At 40.4% G+C, this 23,386-nt stretch overlaps 1 protein-coding gene across 5 annotated transcripts in view; it reads right to left on the bottom strand.

Annotated features, from left to right (window-relative positions):
* The window catches only part of rb1 (retinoblastoma 1), a 236,448-nt gene that overhangs the window by 144,126 nt on the left and 68,936 nt on the right, over positions 1–23,386 (bottom strand). For 3 of the 5 annotated variants that reach the window (XM_063051128.1, XM_063051130.1, XM_063051129.1), the window contains exons 12-17: positions 12,941–13,028; positions 8,806–8,922; positions 8,653–8,709; positions 5,633–5,664; positions 5,460–5,542; positions 51–253 (exon numbers count right to left, since the gene is read on the bottom strand). In XM_063051128.1, the coding sequence (XP_062907198.1) occupies positions 51–253; positions 5,460–5,542; positions 5,633–5,664; positions 8,653–8,709; positions 8,806–8,922; positions 12,941–13,028 (580 nt within the window). Of the gene's footprint in view, positions 1–50; positions 254–4,861; positions 4,931–5,459; positions 5,543–5,632; positions 5,665–8,652; positions 8,710–8,805; positions 8,923–12,940; positions 13,029–23,386 lie in introns of those variants that run through there. The other 2 variants (XM_063051132.1, XM_063051131.1) reach the window with 2 other exon arrangements.

Genomic DNA, 23,386 nt, shown 5'->3' on the forward strand with positions numbered 1-23,386 from the left:
AACCTCATGAGCAAGTATCATCACCTGCAAATGGGGAAAAAAATACTTACTGACTGCCAAGCAATAGATTCCATGATCCTGTGTTCGCACCTTTCCACATGCTTGATCATTTCTCGGGTTAGATTTGGTTCTGCTTTAATGAAGCTCTCAATAACCTTGTAAAATTCGTAAGCCTTTATATCAAATACTCGAAGGATCCAGGGAAAAGAGAGATCAGTCTCTGCTTGAATGTTGCTCTTCAATGACATGTTCCCTGAAAACAAATTTTAAAACATTCTACATCCAGTAATGAATATGCAAGCTACGTTATTTACCTTCTATATTATTGGTACTCTTCAAATGTACTTTAATTCCCCCTTAAACAATAAGTTATCAGCCATATAGAATTTGACAGCTTTGATAATGCTGCTTGAAATGTTTAAAAAAAAAGGATTGAGAGGACAAACTGCCATTGAACAAAAATTAAAGAACGAACTAAATTATCTGAATTCCTCATTTATTCAATTTCAATATACACAAATATTCCAAAGTCGTTCATGAAATCATGATAAGAAACTCTGCCAGCAACTTGGAATAAGTCAAAATGGAACAGCTTCCTATTTTGAGGCATCATAACACATCCATGTTTCCAGGACTAAGTATGATATAGGAAACCATATTAAGAGAATAAGTAAACAATAGTAGATTTGTTAACCTAGCTTTTTGGAGACTCAAACAAGTCAATGTGAAGAAATCCTGGTAGTTCTGCAGAGAAAAGTGAGCATTTCTCTAGGTGAATACTGGCAAGTTTGAGATTTCCACGTGTGTTAAAACACTAATGTCTCAAACCTGCTACCTCTACTCTCGGTCTTCTATGGGCAAGCCAGTTCCAATCCAAACTTCCAATTCACCCGGAATCCCATGCACCTTTTATTATCTGAATTACCTACCATGACAGACCTCATAAAATGCCTAACTGAAGTCAGTCATGACCTACCCCGTACAAAACCATGACGACTGTCCCTAAGCAGGCCATGCTTTTCCAAATGTGCATTCATTCTATTTCTCAGTATCCTCTTCAATAGTTTCCCAACCATTGACTCAACGGCCTACAGTTACCTAGATTATCCTTATTTCCGTTCTTGAACAAAAGAATAACACTCCTTGTGTTGTCGTCAAAGCGCCACCAATCTCCTCGCTTGCTTCTTTCAATATTCTGGAATATTGCCATCAGGTTTTGGGCACTGATACACTTTAATCCTTTCAGAAGACAAAGCACTACCTCCACATTAATTTCAAAATGTCTCAGCACATTGGCATGTTTTAACCATCCTCCACATTCTTCTCCTCAATAAATACCAATCTAAAGTACCCATTTAGTTCCTCAGACATTTGCTCTGACTCCCCACATAGATTCCCACTCTAATCCTTGAATGGAGCTACCCTTTTCTTAATACTAGTACAAAATGGTATGGAATTATCCTAGACCCTGCTCCCTCGGACATTTCATGGCCCATTTAGTTGCCTGTCTAACCACTTTCTTGCCATCTTTATATTCCACAAGATTCAATTTGATTTTAGCTTCCTAAACCTTACATATGCTTCCTTTATCTTTCTGCCTAAACTTAGGATCTTTTAAGTCATCCAAGGTTCCCCTACCTTACCATTTTTGTCCTTACCCCTTACAAGAACATACCGATCAGGCAATCTTTAAATAACTCCCAAGTTACATGTGGACTTCTCCAACAGCAACTGCTCTCAATTAACAACCCTTCACTCCTGTCTCAACCTTTCATAATTTGCCTTCTCCACAATTTAGCAGTTTTCCACAAGATTCAATTTTATCTTTATCCATAACTATCTTGAAGTATAATGAGTCATGGTCATTATTATCAAAACGTTCACCCACCGTCAGGGTCTGTCGCCTGGCCAGGCTTATTTCCCAAAACTAGGTCCAATATTAAAGAGGCTCCAGTCAATACTGGGGAAGTCAACATCACCCAGTATGACAACCCTGTTATTTCAGCAATTCTCCGTAATCTGTCTACTTATCAGTTTTCTTGGTGGCTACTGGAGTGCCCATAGTATAATCCCATGGGCATAATTACACAATTGCTGTGATATTCTCCCATATGAACAGTGCAACCCCTCCACATCTTTTACTTCCTTCTCTATCACACCTAAATCAACAAAATCCAGATACGTTGATCTGCCAGCCCTCTCCCTCACGCAACCAGCTCTCTGTGGTAATAACAACAGTGTGATTCCACATACTGATCCAGGCTCTAAATTCATCCTCCTTACCCATAATACTCTTAGTATTGAAATAAACACATTTTACCCTATCAATCTAATAATGTTTATTAACTTGTTCCTTGCTGTAATTTTCTTTCAGTCTTGTCATACCATTTTCCTCACCCTCAGCCCTACCACCTGCTGCTCTGTTGTGGTTCCCATCTGCTTACTTTGGTATTCAATAAAAGTTTAAGACTTTAGATGTTTTTCTATGCTTCCTACATAAAGGCATCAAATACACTCTTATTATTAGGATCACTTCCATACCAAATTATTTCCAAAAATGTTGTGATATATTAGAAATACAGGCACCCTAGATTTTTTATATAGATTTGGTTTTAAATGTTTACTTTTGTCTCTGCGCAAGTGTGTCAGTAGCAAAGAGCAAATTTCCAAGCACTCACGTTTCAAAAATATTAAATGTTATAGAGAATTGTTTTGTATTTCATTAAAGAAAGTAACATATTAAGTAATTGATCACTTTTCAATAAAAACGAGATTACTTTGTAGATATATAGCCCAGTGCATGGTGAAACAAAGATAACAAACAGATGGTAATGATCAATAACAGAATGAGTTCAATAAACTAAACTGATTAACTGACACTGAAACGGGTATAGAAGGAATCAAACTGGGCGAAGGACAACCATACTAAAAAGTGAGGTTGTGGCAGATGTGACAGTTTAACCTTGAAATCATCAATTCTTACACCACAGCAAGAGTGAGCACAGCAACAAGATTTAAGGTGGTCATCTTGCATCAGCAAGCACTCTCTCAATAAAAACATTTGCAGCAGACAAGAGTTTGAACATGTGCTCTCCAAGCACTTCTAATGAAACACAAAAAAACGGGCAAGGATGAGGACACGCAGTAATCGGCCACAGAAACTGAGTGCAACAGATGGGAGGTACATCCTCACTTTTCAGAAATTTTTTTACTTGTGCCTAAGACTTCTGCACAGTACTGTATTTAACAAATCCTCTGTATACCTGAAAGGAATAAAATTTATTTTGAATTATAAGACTGAATTTCAAATGCTACATCATGTTTTATTGTTTTATTTTCAAGTTGTCTTATGACATTATGAAACAAACACAAGGATAGCTTTTTTTTAATTTAGAGGATGGCACAATTAAGCTTCAAGTCAAGTTTTTTCATAAGCAATGACCAAGCAATTGGCTAGAATATCCTGTGCATCTCAAACTTAAAAGCTTACTTCCACTCCAAATGTTACTTTATGCACTCTTTTTGCTATTGTCTATGTGGACATGCTTCATGTTACATAGGAACTAGACATTTGGAATGTCCAGCTGTTATCTGCTGAATATCAAATGTATTGGTTGGAATAACAAGGAAACAACAAAATATTCACTGTATCATTTCCATCCATCAACATGCACGCCACTTAACAGGTAGTGGGAGCTTAGTCCTAAAACAATCCTCCCCTCCCATCCTGGGCTATGACAACCTCACGTCTCAATAGCCTCTGACAACTTAACTCCAGCTTCTTAGCTACCAAGCCCAGTGGAACCATATCTACTCACAGGAGAAGGGGTAAATGCAGGTTACTGGCAAATTGAAGCCAGTTGCTTCGGGCAGATGGGAGCTCATCGCCGTGGTTGGCAATTTATCTAGAAGGAAAACTGATCTCAGACTTCTGCTCCCTTGTGGTTATATCCACTCATAGGGAAAGCTTCAGGAGTAAACCCTGAGGGGGTGGGGGGTGGGGAGGAGTCTGCTGCATGGGCAACAGCTTGCTCTCCATATCGTACTGCCCTGGCCCGTGTACTGACTTGACAACGAGGGTGCTACATCCAAGGGTCACCCCCAACCAACGGAGGGTCTTTATCAACATGGCAGCCTATATCCTGAGCCATAAGGAACGACACATACAATCAAATGGTATAAAAATGTTTATAGACATGGATCGAATGCTCATTAACTGGCTGACTTTGAAACTTTACAGTAGTTAAGATGGTTTGCAAGTAAAACAAAGATTCAAAAAATATTATGACATCAAAGATTAAAGGTTATCCTGAACAACTTCTTTTATAGAGCAGCAAACATCTTAAACATACAACTGAAGAAAAACAGTCAAAAAGTTTTGATTCCAATGTCATAAGGAAGAAGTCCTGACGAAGGGTCTCGGCCCGAAACGTCAACTGTACCTCTTCCTAGAGATGCTGCCTGGCCTGCTGCGTTCACCAGCAACTTTGATGTGTGTTGCAGGAAAAAGTTTAAATGAGTTTGACGTTTTGCAGGAACTTATTTTTTGTCAAGAGTGTTTCATCTGGTTTACTCAATGATGCAATAATACTACTCTGAAACTTGAACAATATCAACACGGTAATTACAAAAGTTAATTTCATGAAATTTCTTAATTTATCAGCCACAGATTGGATGTGTGCTTATGAAACCAGCAAAAGATGCATTACCCAGATTTTATGCAGGTCTCTATGTAGAAAAATATAGAACTGGGATGATCACATGAAGCTCAATGCAAGGATGAGTTAATATTTACAGATAGCAGTAACTTGCAATTTCTAATATCTTAAAGACCAGTGCATCAGAATGACAGGAAGAATACCTTCTGCCAGTTTTCTTCCATATTATGCACAATCTTAATTTGAAAACAGATTGATGCTCCATCATCGCTGCATCAATATCATGGAGCACTCCGACAAAGATCAACACAGGTAAACCTTCAACACAAAGATTAACTACAATTAGCGTCATCTTGCTCAGCACTTTTCCCAGGGCTTTGATTTCCCCAATGCTTTAGTAACTGGGCCACATTCAAGATATGATTTAATGAGATCAATATTAGTTTTGACACAATAGCATTAATTATATTTGACTAATTATGCTATTCTTTTAGAATTCTATTTATTTTTGCAGCAGCTTTGCCCATTGATAACACATGGGGTAATAAATCCCATGTTAGATTTTCAGTTGACAATTTTAAGGTTGAACTGATTTATTCTAATGGCATAGGATTGATAGCTGCAAATGCCAGACAGAGGAACAAAATGGGAAAAGAAAGAAATAGAGACCCATAGAGCCTCGAGAATAGCTGAGAATATCAGTTATGCTGTTTAACAATCAAGAAAGTAAGTGTATTAAGGCAGAACTAAAAGGCTTCTACGACAAAACATTTAAAATTGAAATCTCATTCATATACTTACAGGTAGCTCCATATGTGGTCATAACAACTTCTACAGCACAGGCAAGAAGGGATCCATGAAAAGTAGCATTATTTAACAACTTGCTACAAAGAAAATAGAAGCAATTACTTTAAAGGTGTTCATTTAAAACAAAACTGCATTAAGACTTTTGAAAAAGATATCTATAAATTTACCTAAAATTTTGGACAGAAAGTCGCTTTTCTTCCTGCAAGAATCAAACAGAGAGAATAAACAACATAATGCAGAGGATATAGCTGATCAGAAATACTAATAAAGCAATTACTCCAAGGAATAAGCGTTTAATCAAATTGTGTGTAACTAGTTGCAAAATTTGAAAGTCCTTACAAGTTTTCTTGCCTCAGATGATAAATCTGAACTAAACTGAACATTCCCAGACTGCTTCAATGACTTTGTGGTTTGATGTTTTATACTGTTTTTCACTCAGTTTTGCCGTTTGCGTGATTTATTTCTTTTTTTGTGCATTGGATCTTTGAATGGATTCCATGGTGTTTCTTTGTTTCATGGCTGTCTGTGAGAAGACGAATCTCAAGGAGAGGGTTGTATACTGAATACGTACTTCGATAATAAATGTACTCTGAATCTTTGAAATCATTACAGATAGCCATATCTGTACTTCACCATACTTAAACCATAACTGATATCACTGTCATATGATTCTTATGATGCTCTGCAGAGGCCTTGTTTACTCCCAATGGATGTTAAAGGTCCTTCTACACTGCTTGAATATAATATATTTATGGAATTTTATCAGGCCAACGTATGTCCACATTGAAAAATAACATCCAAGAAACAAATGTAAGGAAATACACAGTACTGACCTGAATGTGGGGGGAACAAAGCATGATGCAAAAACTCGATGATACACAATTCAGAAGAGAAGTAAGCACCAGGAAGAAGAATAACAACGAATACAGAGATGGACTGATGCAGTGGGCAGACACATAGCAGATGAAATTCAACACATATGTATGTGGTAACAGATTTTAGAAGGAAGAATAAGGAAAGACAAAGGATATTTTAAAATTTACGGAACCTCAATGAATACTGAACACTCAGCAGGTCAGGAAGTATTTTTTTGGTCTAGAATGGCTAATTACTCCAACAGTTTACCCTCAATTAGCAAAATGATGGAAGAGGTTGTCCCAGTGCTGTCAAATAGCACATATTAATAAACTGCTCACTATCATTTAAGTTTTAATTTCACTAAATCCACTCCACCAAATCTCAAACAAGGACAAAAGAGTAAAGATTCTCGAAGCAAGGTTGGCTGCCTTGACAACAAAGCACTATTTAACCAAGTATGGATTAAAGGGTCCTGATAGTATCAAGTACAGTATAAAACAACTTATTGGTGGAAACATACTTTACAATTTGTTTGCAATCATCTCTATGCCAGTGTATCAATTCAGAAGTTCCCCAATGGAGTATGCTACATTCACCCATCTTTAACTGCTTCTTAATGTTCTTTCCTCTTTCACAAAGATTAGGCTTGCAGCACTTTGTTCACAGTGGAAGAGTATTCAGTTCCATTTATATCCACTTTGCAAATGCATACAAAATGCAAATGGAAATGTACAGATTTGGGCTGACAGAAGAAAATAAGTGGAAACCAATAACTCCTCATACACTTAGTGGCATCATCAGGGCTGAATCAAACACAAATCTCCCAAGGAATTGCCTCTGAAAGATAACTGGACCTGTACACAAGCAACGTAGCTAAGCACAGGTCAGAATTTAGGTATCCTGCAAGGATTGACTCTTGCGATTCTCAAAACTATTCCATTAACTTCAAGGGATATCCAAAGGAATATCTAGATCATTTACCTGAACATGTAAAACCCCAGCAATATTCAACAAGCTTAAAAATATATTGGAAAAATCAGTCTGCTTGCAAAACCATCCTTCCCTATTTCTTGACTCAGTCTACCACCGGCACTGTATGGCTGCAGCTTTTATGCAAATTCCAATCACCAAGAATGAAAATGCTCGAGGTTTCTTCAGCCAATTAATTTTGTCTTAACTGTCCACATAGAATGACTACAGAGCTTTGATCTGATCCAGTAGAAATAAGAGTATGGGTCTATTTAATTGTGTTTTCACTAGTTTTACTTGCCAGCTCCTACTACATTTTAATGCTTAATAACTGGATCCTAGGCTTTTAATAAAATATATATCAACCACAAGTTAGTGGAGAATACAGCTCTGCTGATAGGCCACAATGTGCCATAGATATCCAGTTTTGAGCTGCAAGATTTGTTTCTTTTAACTCCAGTGGCATTACTACACCACATAATGCAAAACCAAAGAATTGGTGGTAGACTTCAGGAAGTGGAAGTCAGGAGAAAACGCACCAATCCTCACTGAGGGGTCAGCTGTGGAAAGGGTGAGCAGTTTCAAGTTCCTGTGTGTCAACATCTCAGAGGATCTATCCCAGGCCCAACATACTGATGCAATAATGAAGACGGCATACCAGCAGCTATACTTTGTTTGAGGACTCTAGCAAATTTTTAGGTGTGCCATGGAAAGCATTTTGACTGATTTTATCACCATTGAATCATTTGCTAGATCATTTCAAAGGTCACATGAGAGGAATGCAATTTTGATCAAATTAAATGAATCAGGTGGTAAGAGTTGTACGTTTCAATCTCAAATGTGTACTCTAAAGTTAGCTTCATTAATGCTGGGTTTCAAATCCATTTTTTTTTACATTATGGAGCCATTGTTGAATTTGATCATTGTCTCTAGATTGATAGTTCAGATTATTAGCCTAATAACATATTCACTATGTTAAAAAAAACGTGTATATGTTATCTGTTTACATCTAGCTAACCAAGCTATATTTGTGAAACATGTGGGTATCCTACCTGTATCTAATCAATTTAATTTTGCCTCTTCAACAACCAGTTCCTTAATGATGAAGGTGGCATTATAACTTCATTAACTTCTTAACAAGTTAATCGCACGGCTTTACACAAGTCACACTGAATTTATGCAACCCAATTTCTTTCAAATGTTTCCCCAAACGAGGCAGTTAAAATGAAATAAAACAGAGTTGCCAAAGTTCATACATACAGTACAACTGAGTACTTTTTTTCCAATTTCAAATATTAAAACATTTTTTCAACGTCCATTGTTAAAAATTCCTGTCTATGCTGCAATTTAAGAAACTTACCGATTTCAACATGGATTCCATAACCCTGTAGTACAGCCGTACGCCAAGTTTATATCTCTGAAGGAAACAATACACAAGTTGATGAAGTTAATTAATTTGAAATACAACCATATATAAACCACGGAACAGCAAAATCAAAAATTGAATTAATACCTGTGATCCAATCTCTGCCCATCCTTCTCCCACAGTCCAAGCAAAATTCTCCTGAAACCTCTGACCTAAATTCTCCACTCTTTTAGTAATGTTGACGGTGGGATTTATTGTACAATTCTGAAAAAAAGTATAAAAATGCTGAGGCTAATATTCCTACAATACAAAACACAAACTTACGCATTGTCTTAAAAACATCGGATTTTACATGTTTAAGATATCAGACTGATATCAAGGGATGGAACTTTAGAAAATCCCTCTGCTTCTCAGCACCATCGCTTGTGAAGCAGTGGTCTTGCTTTATTGTTTGGCGTGTGAATGCTACAGGTTTATAACTTGGAATTATAAATACAAATTAGCTAAAAACTAATCTATTTGGCAGATGTTTGATTTTTAAAACATTAATATATGCAACTGCACATCCAGATTTGTTCCAACATATTTTACAATGGCACAGCAGCAAAATTTGCCAATTGTGCGGTAATTTTCACTTCAACACTGTAACAAAAACATGACATAATCCAGTCACTCCAGATACACAGAATTCAAACTGAATGCTGGCAGCACTCAACAGGACAGGCAACAACTATGGGAAGTGAAACCCAGTTAATGTTTCAAGTCAAACACCCTTCATCACAAATGGGGGAGAGAGAGAGAATTCTTTTGAAGGGTTTTAAACTGGAACATTAACTGTGCTTCTTTCCCAAACGCTGATTGTTTCCAGCATTTTCTATTTTTATTTCAGATCTGAAGCATTTTTTTTATTTCCAAACATATTTGTGTTTGTGGATGAATTTCATCGAAGACAGTGAATTTTCAAGGTTAGAATTTGGCAAAGCATGAGAGATGTAACTAATTTTTTCAAACTTTTAAGTTTTGCATTTAGAGCTTTAGCCTTCTTTCCTTTACATTGCTAGTCTGTTGTGAACAAATCACTTCCCAATGACAGTTTTACGGTTAATTACATTGTCTACCAAAAACTGATTAACTGGTAATTGCTGTCACCTGAAGCTGAGACGACATATAGCCATTCCAGATTTACAAAATGGATACCTTCTTGAAAATGATATAGTAGGTAATTTCATAAATCAAAAATGCTGGGCAAAATTCCCAAGGGCAGAAAGTGGTGCTCTACTTGTTATAGCAAAAATAGATTATTAAATTAAAGACATATATCCAGAAGAGTTAATGGCTTTATAGTGAAAAAAACTTATTTATTTTATTTTTAATAACCTGAATACCACATATGTAGCTGTTTTGGTTTTGCTAATGCAGAGACAGTAACTCATTACCTCTCTGACTAGTCTCTTCAGCTACAAGGTGCCCACTCTTAAACCATGTAAAATACATTAAACCAACTTGAAGCAGTGGACAATCCACAAAACACTCAACCGCATAGTGACGTCAAACATTCAAGCTCCAAAATCAAGCTTCTTCAACTAGTAATATCTCTTACACTTGTAGTTGTCTGGGTCTTGGGCAATGTCCTGAAGTCAAGTCAAGTCAAGCCACTTTTTATTGTCATTTCGACCATAACTGCTGGTACAGTACACAGTAAAAACGAGACAACGTTTTTCAGGACCATGGTGCTACATGAAACAATACAAAAACTACACTGAACTACATAAAACAACACAAAAACTACACTAGACTACAGCCCTTCCCAGGACTGCATAAAGTGCACAAAACAGTGCAGGCATTACAATAAATAATAAACAAGACAATAGGCACAGTAGAGGGCAGTAGGTTGGTGTCAGTCCAGGCTCTGGGTATTGAGGAGTCTGATGGCTTGGGGGAAGAAACTGTTACATAGTCTGGTCGTGAGAGCCCGAATGCTTCGGTGCCTTTTGCCAGATGGTAGGAGGGAGAAGAGTTTGTATGAGGGGTGTGTGGGGTCCTACATAATGCTGTTTGCTTTGCGGATGCAGCGTGTGGTGTAAATATCTGTAATGGCGGGAAGAGAGACCCTCAATGATCTTCTCAGCTGACCTCACTATCTATTGCAGGGTCTTGCGATCTGATATGGTGCAATTTCCGAACCAGGCAGTGATGCAGCTGCTCAGGATGCTCTCAATACAACCTCTGCAGAATGTGATGAGGATGAGGGGTGGGAGATGGACTTTTCTCAGCCTTCACAGAAAGTAGAAACGCTGCTGGGCTTTTGTTGCTATGGAGCCGGTGTTGAGGAACCAGGTGAGATTCTCCGCCAGGTGAACACCAAGAAATCTGGTGCTCTTAACGATCTCTACGGAGGAGTCATCGATATTCAGTGGAGAGTGGTCGCTCCGTGTCCTCCCGAAGTCAACAACCATCTCTTTTGTTTTGTTCACATTCAGAGACAGGTTGTTGGCTCTCCACCAGTCCGTTAACTGCTGCACCTCCTCTCTGTATGCTGACTCATCGTTCTTGCTGATGAGACCTACTACAGTCATGTCATCGGTGAACTTGATGATGTGGTTCGAGCTGTGCATTGCAGCACAGTCGTGGATCAGCAGAGTGAACAGCAGTGGACTGAGCACACAGTCCTGGAGGGCCCCCGTGCTCGGTGTGATGGTGTTGGAGATGCTGCTCCCAATCCGGACTGACTGAGGTCTCCCAGTCAGGAAGTCTAGGATCCAGTTGCAGAGGGAGGTTAAACGCAAACAACAGGAATTCTGCAGATGCTGGAAATTCAAGCAACATACATCAAAGTTGCTGGTGAACGCAGCAGGCCAAGCAGCATCTATAGGAAGAGGCGCAGTCGACGTTTCAGGCCGAGACCCTTCGTCCTGACGAAGGGTCTCGGCCTGAAACGTCGACTGCGCCTCTTCCTATAGATGCTGCTTGGCCTGCTGCGTTCACCAGCAACTTTGATGTATGTTGCAGAGGGAGGTGTTCAGGCCCAGTAGGCTCAGCTTTCCAATCAGTTTCTGAGGAATGATTGTGTTGAATGCTGAACTGAAGTCTATGAACAGCATTCGAACGTACGTGTCTTTTTTGTCCAGGTGGGTGAGAGCCAGGTGGAGGGTGATGGCAATGGCATCATCTGTTGAACGGCTGGGACGGTACGCAAACTGCAGGGGGTCAAGTGAGGGGGGGCAGCAGGGTCTTGATGTGCCTCATGACAAGCCTCTCGAAACACTTCATGATGATGGATGTGAGTGCGACGGGACGGTAGTCATTGAGGCAGGACACTGAAGACTTCTTCGGCACAGGGACAATGGTGGTGGCCTTGAAGCATGTAGGAATGACGGCGCTGTTCAGGGAGATGTTGAAGATGTCAGTGAGAATATCTTCTAGCTGGTCTGCATATCCTCTAAACACTCTGCCAGGAATATTGTCTGGTCCAGCAGCCTTCTGTGGGTTAACCCTGCACAGGGTTCTCCTCACATTGGCCACAGTAAGACACAGAACCTGGTCATTTGAAGGAGGGGTGGTCTTCCTCGCCGCCACGTCATTTTCCACCTCAAAACAAGTGTAGAAGTTGTTCAGTGCATCTGGCGGGGAGGCATCATCCGTACAGTCAGGTGGTATTGTCTTGTAGTTGGTGATGCCCTAAAAGCCCTTCCACATGCACCGCGTGTCGCCGCTGTCCTGGAAGTGGCTGTGGATTCGCTGGGCATGTGCGCGCTTTGCCTCTCTGATGGCCCGGGACAGTTTGGCCCTCGCTGTTGGGGTTAGGGCTGCCTTGTCGCCTGCTCTGAAGGCGGAGTCACGGATCCTCAGCAGCGCATTGTATAGGACTTGCATTTAGTCGGCCTGAAGTATCCTGCAACCTCAATTAATTTGATGAATTTACCAACCAGAAATTGTGCCAGGATAATGCATCTTTTCCCTAGTTCACCTAATTTCCAAATTAACCAAACTTGCAATCTCTTCCCTAGGATACTTCTGTCAAATTGGACTTCATGCTACCTGCTCCCATTTCTTGTAATGTATTAGTTATAAAGTAATTCAACACATTTTTCAATGTTTGTATAACAATATGTGCAGACTTGAGAAATGGAAGTTTAACATTCAATATCAATGTTTCCACTGATCACAAAATCCATCAACTTTTAAGTTAGTTGTGTTTTGATAGCTTTGCATTTCTAACAGTGCTCATTTGAAATTAAAACTACTTCATATACACTCTTGCTCTCACCTAACATCTACTTACGTTAAAATATCCTTTAAGAGTATCTGAAGGTTTGTCGTCAGCTGTATTTAGTATCATTTGTAACTGCTGTATGGTGTTCATAGCAGCCCTGCAACAGAGAACAGATTATTTTTTTCATTCTGTAGTTGTTTTCATGGTGAGGACATTGCTGAGGAGGCCAAAGCTTACTGTGCATTAACCCTTGCCCTTCAGGTAGCAGTGAGCTGCCCTGAACGTTTATACCAATGTTCATGGAACCTACAAGGCTAACCGCCATCCTCACCTCGAATACTTAGGCTATATATCCATTATGCTAACCCCCACATACAGACCACTGGTTAAACGAGTCAAACCAGTTCACAGGAAGATCAGACTCTGGCCAGAAGGCGCCACCTCAGTGGTGCAGAACTGCTTCAAAAGCAAGGACAGGAGCACATTCAGGGAAGTGGCTACCTACGATCATCATGTCAACACTGATGAATATGTGGGATCGGTGATCGGCTACATAGGAAAGTGCATTGAGAATGTTACTGTGATTGAACACTACACTGCAGGGGCAAACCAGAAACCATGGCTGACTGCAGAGGTTCATGCACTGCTTAGAGATTGGGCAGGGGACAGGATGATTCTAAGGTCAGCAAAAGCCGTGCTCTGCAGTGCCATCAACAAGGCAAAGCGTGAGCATGCGGCAAGGTATAGAAACCGTAACTGATTACAACTCGACCCTGTGTGTCATTGACAGCAAAGCCTCCCTCCCTGATCCCTGATAGGCTGAATGTATCCTGTGCACAAATTTACAAATTAAATGATGTGCCATCGAGGAAAGCCCCCTCTCATCCTGAGGAACAGGGATCCTGTCTGGGCACAGCCGGGGAGAGGAGGACCCTAGCCAAGGTAAACCCACGCAAAGATACAGGGCTGAACAATATACCTGCTCAGGTGCTGAGGGTATAGTCCAGAGAAACACTGCTTCATTTAGATACATGTTTGTACAGTTAGATGACAATAAACTTGGACTGCCCTCACTGCAGTCCTTATGGTGAAATTGCTCCAAATCATGGGTAGAGAGTTCCAGGATTTAGACTCACCAATGATAAATGGACAGTGATAGTCAGGATTTTATGCAATAGACATTAGGTGCAGGAGTAGGCCATTCGGCCCTTCGAGCCAGCACCGCCATTCACTGTGATCATGGCTGATCATCCACAATCAGTATCCAGTTCCTGCCTTATCCCCATAACCTTTGATTCCGCTATCTTTAAAAGCTCTATCCATCACTTTCTTGAAAGCATCCAGAGACTTGGCGTCCACAGCCTTCTGGGGCAGAGCATTCCATATATCCACCATTCTCTGGGTGAAAAAGTTTTTCTTCAACTCCATTCTAAATGGCCTACCCCTTATTCTTAAACTGTGGCCTCTGGTTCTGGACTCACCCATCAGCGGGAACATGCTTCCTGCCTCCAGCGTGTCCAATCCCTTAATAATCCTATATGTTTCAATAAGATCCCCTCTCAGCCTTCTAAATTCCAGAGTATACAAGCCCAGTCGCTCCAATCTTTCAACATATGACAGTCCTGCCATCCCGGGAATTAACCTTGTGAACCTACGCTGCACTCCCTCAATAGCAAGAGTGTCCTTCCTCAAATTTGGAGACCAAAACTGCACACAGTACTCCAGGTGTGGTCTCACCAGGGCCCTGTACAGCTGCAGAAGGACTTCTTTGCTCTTATACTCAATTCCCCTTGTTATGAAGGCCAGCATGCCATTAGCTTTCTTCACAGCCTACTGTACTTGCATGCTTGCTTTCAGTGACTGGTGTACAAGAACACCTAGATCTCGTTGTACTTCCCCTTTTCCTAACTTGACTCCATTCAGATAATAATCTGCCTTCCTGTTCTTACCACCAAAGTGGATAACCTCACATTTGTCCACATTAAACTGCATCTGCCCACTCACCCAGCCTGTCCAAGTCACACTGCATTCTCATAACATCCTCCTCACATTTCACACTGCCACCCAGCTTTGTGTCATCGGCAAATTTGCTAATGTTACTTTTAATTCCCTCATCTAAGTCATTAATATATATTGTAAACAGCTGCGGTCCCAGCACTGAACCCTGTGGTACCCCACTGGTCACCGCCTGCCATTCCGAAAGGGACCCATTAATCGCTACTCTTTGTTTTCTGTCAGCCAGCCAATTTTCAATCTATTTCAGTACTCTGCCCCCAATACCATGTACCCTAATTTTGCCCACTAATCTCCTATGTGGGACTTTATCAAAGGCTTTCTGAAAGTCCAGGTACACTACATCCACTGGCTCTCCCTTGTCCATTTTCATAGTTACATCCTCAAAAAATTCCAGAAGATTAGTCAGGTACGATTTCCCCTTCGTAAATCCATGCTGACTCAGACCGATCCTATTACTGCTATCCAGATATGTCGTAATTTCATCTTTTATAATTGACTCCAGCATCTTTCCCACCACCGACGTCAGGCTAACCAGTCTATAATTCCCTGTTTTCTCTCTTCCTCCTTTCTTGAAGAGAGGGACAACATTAGCCACCCTCCAATCCACAGGAACTGATCCTGAATCTATAGAACATTGGAAAATGATTACCAACGCGTCTACGATTTCTAAAGCCACCTCCTTAAGTACCCTGGGATGCAGACCATCAGGTCCCAGGGACTTATCAGCCTTCAGACCCAACAGTCTATCCAACACCATTTCCTGTCTAATATAAATTTCCTTCAGTTCATCCACTACCCTAGGTCCTTTGGCCACTATTATATCTGGGAGATTGTTTGTGTCTTCCCTAGTGAAGACAGATCCAAAGTACCTGTTCAACTCATCTACCATTTCCTTGTTCCCCGTAATAAATTCACCCGTTTCTGTCTTCAAGGGCCCAATTTTGGTCTTAACTATTTTTTTCCTTTTCACATACCTAAAGAAACTTTTACTATCCTCCTTTATATTCTTGGCTAGTTTACCTTGGTACCTCATTTTTTTCTCCGCGTATTGCCTTTTTAGTTACCTTCTGTTGCTCTTTAAAAGTTTCCCAATCCTCCGGCTTCCCATTCGTCTTTGCTATGTTATAATTCCTCTCTTTTATTTTTATACTGACCATTACTTCCCTTGTCAGCCATGGCCTCCCCTTACTCCCCTTAGGATCTTTCTTCCTCTTTGGAACAAACTGATCCTGCACCTTCCGCATTATTCCCAGAAACACTTGCCATTGCTGTTCCACTGTCATCCCTGCTAGGGTATTGTTCCATTGAACTTTGGCCAGCTCCTCCCTCATAGCACCATAGTTCCCTTTGTTCAACTGTAATACTGACACTTCTGAGTTTCCCTTCTCCCTCTCGAATTGTAGATTAAAACTTATCATATTATGGTCACTACCTCCTAATGGCTCCCTTACCTCGAGGTCCCTGATCAAATCCGGTTCATTGCACAACACTAAATCTAGAATTGCATTCTCTCTGGTAGGCTCCAGTACAAGCTGTTCTAAGAATCCATCTCGGAGGGACTCCACAAACTCCCTTTCTTGGGGTCCGGTACCAACTTGATTCCTCCAGTCTACCTGCTTGTTGAAATCCCCCATAACAACTGTAACAACACCTTTGCTACATGCCAATTTTAACTCTTGATTCAACTTGCACCCTACATCCAGACTACCGTTTGGAGGCCTGTAGATAACTCCCATTAGGGTCTTTCTACCCTGAGAATTTCTGAATTCTATCCATACTGACTCTACGTCTCCTGATTCTATGTCCCCCCCCCCCCCGCACAAGGGACTGAATATCATTCCTCACCAACAGAGCCACCCTACCCCCTCTGCCCATCAGTCTGTCCTTTCGATAGGACGTATACCCTTGAATATTCATTTCCCAGGCCCTGTCCACTTGAAGCCATGTCTCTGTTATTCCCACCACATCATACTTACCAATTTCCAGCTGTGCCTCAAGCTCATCCACTTTCATACGGAACATGCACTTTCTGCATGTCTTTCAGACAGAAATGGTAGATTGCAGAAGTAATCTTGGGAGTACTACAGTGCATTTTGAAGGTGCACACTGCTATGACTGCACAATGGGGGTATAGAGAGTTAATGTTAAGGGTGGAAGATCAAATACAAAAGTAGCTTTGTCTGGATGGTGTCAAGCTTGTAATTTTGAAGCTGTACACATCCAGACAGGCAGCGACTTGTACTTTGCAGATGGTGTCACAAGGTACATCATCTGCCATAAGGATTTTCAATCAATGACCTATTCTTATAACCACCAATACTTGCATAGCTGATCCATGGCTGAGATTTTGATCCAAATAGTGACACAGCAATGGTAATATCAAACAATGTCAGGGGGAGATGGTTAGACACTTCATTGTCTATTACCAGCCCATATCTGGATGGTGACAAGGTCTTGCTGCATGCACATATTCATTGCTTCCTTTGCTGAATAATGTGCAACTGAAAGAAGATCATTGAATAAATAGTTAAATCAATTTAAAGAAAAAAGTTCTGTGCATCTAATGACGTCCTGTTAATTTTTCAATTCGCCTTGAAGCGCACGGTGATCCAACAAATCTCTATACATCTATCCAGCTTTTCCTTGAAATCATATATTGTGCTAACTCTCAACCATGAACTGCAATTTTCTTTGGGATCAATAAAGTATCTATCCATGAATAACCTTGATGGATTCATCATAAATATATTGAACATAACTATTAGACAAGAACAGTAAACATAGCATGGAAAGATATTATATGAAAGAGTTAGATAGAGCTCTTAAAGATAGCGGAGTGAAGGGATATGGGGAGAAGGCAGGAAAAGGGTACTGATTGTGGATGATCAGCCATGATCACAGTGAATGGTGGTGCTGGCTCGAAGGACTGAATGGCCTACTCCTGCACCTATTGTCTATAATTTGTAATACTGTGAATTCCACTTAATTGGACAATTGGTTAATTGGGGCAGCTGCTTGCTTGAGAGGCAAGTCCTAAAGAACAAAAACTAATTGAGAAAATAGTTGGGATTCCCTTCGTTTATTTGGGACACTGACACTTAAATAGGACAGGAGACCGTTGCTGAATAGTTTCTAAATAACGCCAGTCACATACACTTCTGTGGGTGTTAGACACTACACCGTGCTAAGCGTGAACAATTTTAAAAAGTGTCAGGTATGTGTCACAAACAAGAGAAAATCTGCAGGTTCCACACCAGGAGTGCGTGAAAAGAGCTACTTTTTAAAATCAGGGAAGCAATCAAGATTTTGAAGGCAGTTTTGCGTCAAGTTTTTCTGAGTTGAGAAGCAACCAATCAGCAAGACAGATTCCTTAGACAAGGTCAACAAGAATAATTCAAGCACAAGCTGACCAGCTATTCTTTTAAGTGTGAGAGTCTTTAGAGTGGCTTTGGTTCATCAGGCTTAGGCGAGGTACTTATTTGTTCATTAACAAGAACATAAGAAATAGGAGCAGGAGTAGGCAATCTGGCCCATCGAGCCTGCTCCCCTGTTCAATAAGATCATGGCTGATCTGACCATGGACTCAACTCCACCGACCTGCCTTTTCCCCATAACCCTCAATTCTCCTACTATGCAAAAATCTATCCCTCATCTGTTAGTGCATAGTATGGTGAGAATAGCTCCAGGGAAAGTGTTTTGTACTGTGTATAGGATGTGGGAAGTCTGGGAGACCTCCAGTCCTGAAGAAAGATTTCGGGGAGCTAGGTAGAAAGCTTAGAAATAGGACCTCCAGGGTAGTGATCTCTGGATTGCTAACTGTGCCTCGTGCCAGTGAGGGTAAGAATTAGATGATATGGCAGATGAATGCATGGCTGAGGAACTGGTGAAGGGAGCAGGGGTTCAGATTATGGATCATTAGGATCTCTTCTGGGGAAGATATGACCTGTACAAAAGGGACGGGTTACACTTAACACGAGGGGGTCGAATATCCTTGTGGGCAAGTTGGCTAGAGTTGTTTGGGTGGGTTTAGACTAATTTGGCAGGAGGATGGGAACCAGAGTGATAATGCTGAAGATGAGGTAGTTGGTTTACAAACAGAGGCAATGTGTACTGAGACTGCCAGCAAGCAGAGGCTGATAATAGGGCAAAATTGCTGTAAAACAGGATGAGTTGCAATGCAAAAGGTAGACAAAATTGAAAACTGTGAATACAGGAATAAAGGTATTATATCTGAATCCATGCAGTACAAGGCTGATGAACTTGTAACACAGTTACAGATTGGCAGGTTTGATGCTGTAGGCATCACTGAATCATGGCTGAAAGAAGATTATAGCCAGGAGCTGAATGTCTGAGGATAGACATTGTCTCAAAAGGATAGGCAGGAAGGCAGAGGGGGAAGCGTGGCTCTATTGGTAAAATACGAAATCAAATCATCAGAAAGAGATGACATAGGGTCAGAAGGCATTGAACCATTGTGGATAGAGCTAGGGTAAAAAGACCCTGTTGGGAGATATATACAGACCCCCAAACAGTAGAAAGAATGTGATCTACATTACGACGGGATATAAAAAATGCATACCAGAAGTGCAATGCTACAATAGTCATACGCAATTTCAATATGCAGGTAGATTGGGAAAATCAGGTTGATGAGGGATTCCAAGATAGGGAATTTCTAGAATGCCCTCAAGATGGCTCTTTAGAACATCTCGAGGTTGAGACCACTAGAGGATCAGCTACTCTGGACTGGGTGTTGCGCAACAAACCAAAATTCATTAGAGATCTTAAGGTTAAAGAACCCTTAGGGGAAAGTAATTATAATATGATTGAATTCACCCTGAAATTTCATAAGGAGAAGCTAAAGTCAGATGTATCAGCATTACAGTGAAGTTAAGGAAATTACAGAGGCATGAGAGAGAAGCTGGCCAGAATTAATTGGAAAAGCACACTGGCAGGGACGACAACAGAGCAGCAATCGCTGAAATTTCTGGAAGCAATTCAGGAGGCACAGGATATATACATCCCAATGAGGAAGAAGTATTCTAATGGCAAGATGACACAACCATGGCTAACAAGAGAAATCAAAGCCAACATAAAAGCCAAAGAGAGGGCATATAATAGAACAAAAATTAGCAGGAAGTTAGGGGATTGGGAAGCTTTTAAATATCAACAGAAAGCAACTAAAAAAAATTATGAAGGTAAAGATGGAATACGAAAGTATGCTAACCAATAATATTAAAGAGGATACAAACTGTTTCCTGGGATACACAAAGTATAAAAGAGAAACGCGGGTAGACATCAGACCACTGGAAAGTAATGGGGGACAAGGAAATGGTGGATGAACTGAATAAGTATTTTGCATCAGTCTTCACAGTAGAAGACATTAGCAGTATGGTTGAAGTTCCAGGTGTCAGGGGTCATGAAGTGTGTGAACTTACCATTACTAAAGAGGTGGCTCTTGGGAAACTGAAAAGTCTGAAGGTAGATAGGTCACCTGAACCAGATGATGTATACTTCAGGGTTCTAAAAGAGCTGGCTGAAGAGACTGTGGAGGTATTACTAATGATCTTCCAAGAATCACTAGATTCTGGAATGGTTATGGAAGACCACAAAATTGCAAATGTCGCTCCACTCTTCAAGAAGGAGGAGATTCAGAAGCAAGGAATTATAGGCCAGTTAGTCTGACCTGTGGTTGGGAAGATGTTGAAGTCAATTGTTAGGGGTGTGATTTTGGGGTACTTGGAAGCACATGATTAAAATAGGCTGTAGTCAGCATGGATTCCACAAGGGAAAATCTTGCCTGACAAATGTGGTGTAATTCTTTGAAGAAATAACAAGCAAGGTAAACAAAGGAGAATTGGTTGATGTTGTGTATTTGGATTTTCAGGTGGTCTTTAACAAGGTGCCATACATGAGTCTGCTTAACAAGCTATGAGCCCATGGTATTACAGGAAAAGATTCCAGCATGGATACAGCAGTGGCTGATTGGTAGGAGGCAGAGTGGGAATAAAGGAGGGAGCCTTTTCTGGTTGGCTAGTTGTGTTCCACAGGGAATTTTTTTTTTACATTATATGTCAGTAAATTGAATGATGGAATTGATAGCTCTATTGTAAAGTTTGCAGATAATGTGAAAAGGGACAGGTAGCTTTGAGGAAGTAGAGAGGCCACAGAAGGACTTAGACAGATTAGGAGTATAGGCAAAGAAGTGACAGATGGAGTACTGTGTTGGGAAGTGTATGGTCATACACTTTGGTAGAAGAAATGAAAGGGTTGACTATTTTCTAAATGGAGAGAAAATACAAAAATCTGAGGTGCACAGGGACTTGGGAGTCCTTGCACAGGACTCCCTAAAGGTTAACTTGCAGGTTGAGTCCGTGGTGAAGAAGGCAAATGCAATGTTAGCATTCATTTCAAGAGGACTGGAACATAAAAGTAAGGATATAATGCTGAGATTTTATACAGCACTGGTGAGGTTTCACTTGGAGTATTGTAAGCAGTTTTGGGCCCCTGATCTTAGGAAGGATGTGCTGAAACTGGAGAGGGTTCAAAGGAGGTTCATGAAAATGATTCCAGGATTAAAACAACCTGTCATATGAAGAACATTGATGGCTCTGGACCTGTATTCAGTGGAATTTAGAAGAATGAGGGGTGACCTGGCAAATTTGTTACATAGTTATGCTTTATGTCCCAGGATACAAGAGTATTGGAAGCAAATATCTGAGGTCCTATCGAAGGTACTAAAGGTTCAGATAATACCAGACCCTATTTTAATAATTTTTGGAACTTCTGCGAAGTCAAATAAATTCCAGGCTACCCAGCAACAACTCCTGATCTATGGCATACTTAATAGAAAGAAACTCATACTGATGTTCTGGAAAAAGGAGGAAACTCCATCACTCAGACAATGACTGGCTGCATTAATGGATACTCTGCATCTAGAGAGGATAAGATAAGTTATCAAGGACAGACTCAAGGAATTTGAAAAAATCTGGCAACCATTACTGTTGTATTTAGAAGAGACCGACAGCTGAACTAAGTGTGGGGGGTGGTAGGACCTGAACAGCACATATGGGAGGGGTGAGGGGAGGGGAAAGCAGACGGGGTGGTAGGGTTTCCTTTGCTTTTTGCTTGTTTACTACACATACATTCATATGTCTTTGATTATGTTGTTATAAGAAAGAAAAGACAAAAGAAGCATTGTACTTTAGGACATTGTCGGTTGTGGTTAAGCTGATGTTGCTTCACAATAAAAACATTTGAAAACCAAAAAAAAAGAATGAGGGGTGACCTAATTGAAACCTATCAAATGGAGAAAGGCATTGATAGAGTGGATATGGAGAGAATGTTTCCTATGGTGGGAGTGTCTAAGACTAGAGGACACAGTCTCAAAATAGAGGGGCATCCTTTTAGAACGGAGATGAGGGGGAATTGCTTTAGCCACAGAGTGGTGAATTGGTGGAATTCTTTGCCACAGCCAGCTGTGGAGGCCAAGTTTTTAGGTATATTTAAGGTAGAGGTTGATAGATCCTTGATTGGTCAGGGCATGAAGGGAAGGCAGGAAATTGCGGCTGAAAGGAAAAGTGGATCAGCCTTGATGAAATGGCAGAGCAGACTCGATAGACCAAATAGCCTAATGGTCTTCTGGCCTTATAATGGAAATCCAAAGCAACACACATAAAATGCTGGAGGAACTCTGCAGGCCAGGGAGCATCTTTGGAAAAGAGTAAACTGTCAACATTTCGGTCCAAGACCCTTCATCAGATCCTGATGTAGGGTCTCGGCCTGAAATGTCAAATCTTTTTTTCCCCCTTTTCCATAAATGCTACCTGGATCTTAAACATACATCACCTCTATCATTGCAAATAATATTTACTGAAAGATGCTTTTAATATTTAAATTTAGCACCCTCTCCTGTTAATAAGAAAATAATAGTTACTAAAAGGATGATTTTCACCTAGCACCTTGAGATCAACATCATGGCTCTAACCATCCTTGCAGTTAGGATACCTTCCTTTTTTAGCGATACACAACTACATTATGATATAAAATAGTATTCATGTAAGCTACTACACAAAATGGGTCTCATTTGAATTGAACCTTGGTATGCAGAGAAAGTTTCCACTGGAAAAAGTCTAATATGATCTGTATTTCATCATCTCCCTTTTTAGAGTTTGGTGCAACGCCATCGTGGAGATGAGGGTGATTTTGTCGTCCATTAAAATTCTGCTCAACCTTGCTAAATTTAAGTAACTATGCTCAGTAGAAACTTTACTCAGTATAAAATAATAGCTCAACGAAGAACATTTCTGAAGATGGAGAAAAAGCCAGGTTTATAATCCAAGGACCTTGAACAAAAAAAATCATTTTCTGTATGACTGTATGGATTTGTTTTGTCATGTTTAGAGATATAAATGCCATAGTTCTTATTTCTCCACTCATAGAACCTTTGTTGCTCTCCTCACATCACCTTACCTGATGTGTCCACATTAGTACTGTATCCAA

Source organism: Mobula hypostoma, chromosome 6, assembly GCF_963921235.1.
Source record: "Mobula hypostoma chromosome 6, sMobHyp1.1, whole genome shotgun sequence".
NCBI lineage: Eukaryota > Metazoa > Chordata > Chondrichthyes > Myliobatiformes > Myliobatidae > Mobula > Mobula hypostoma.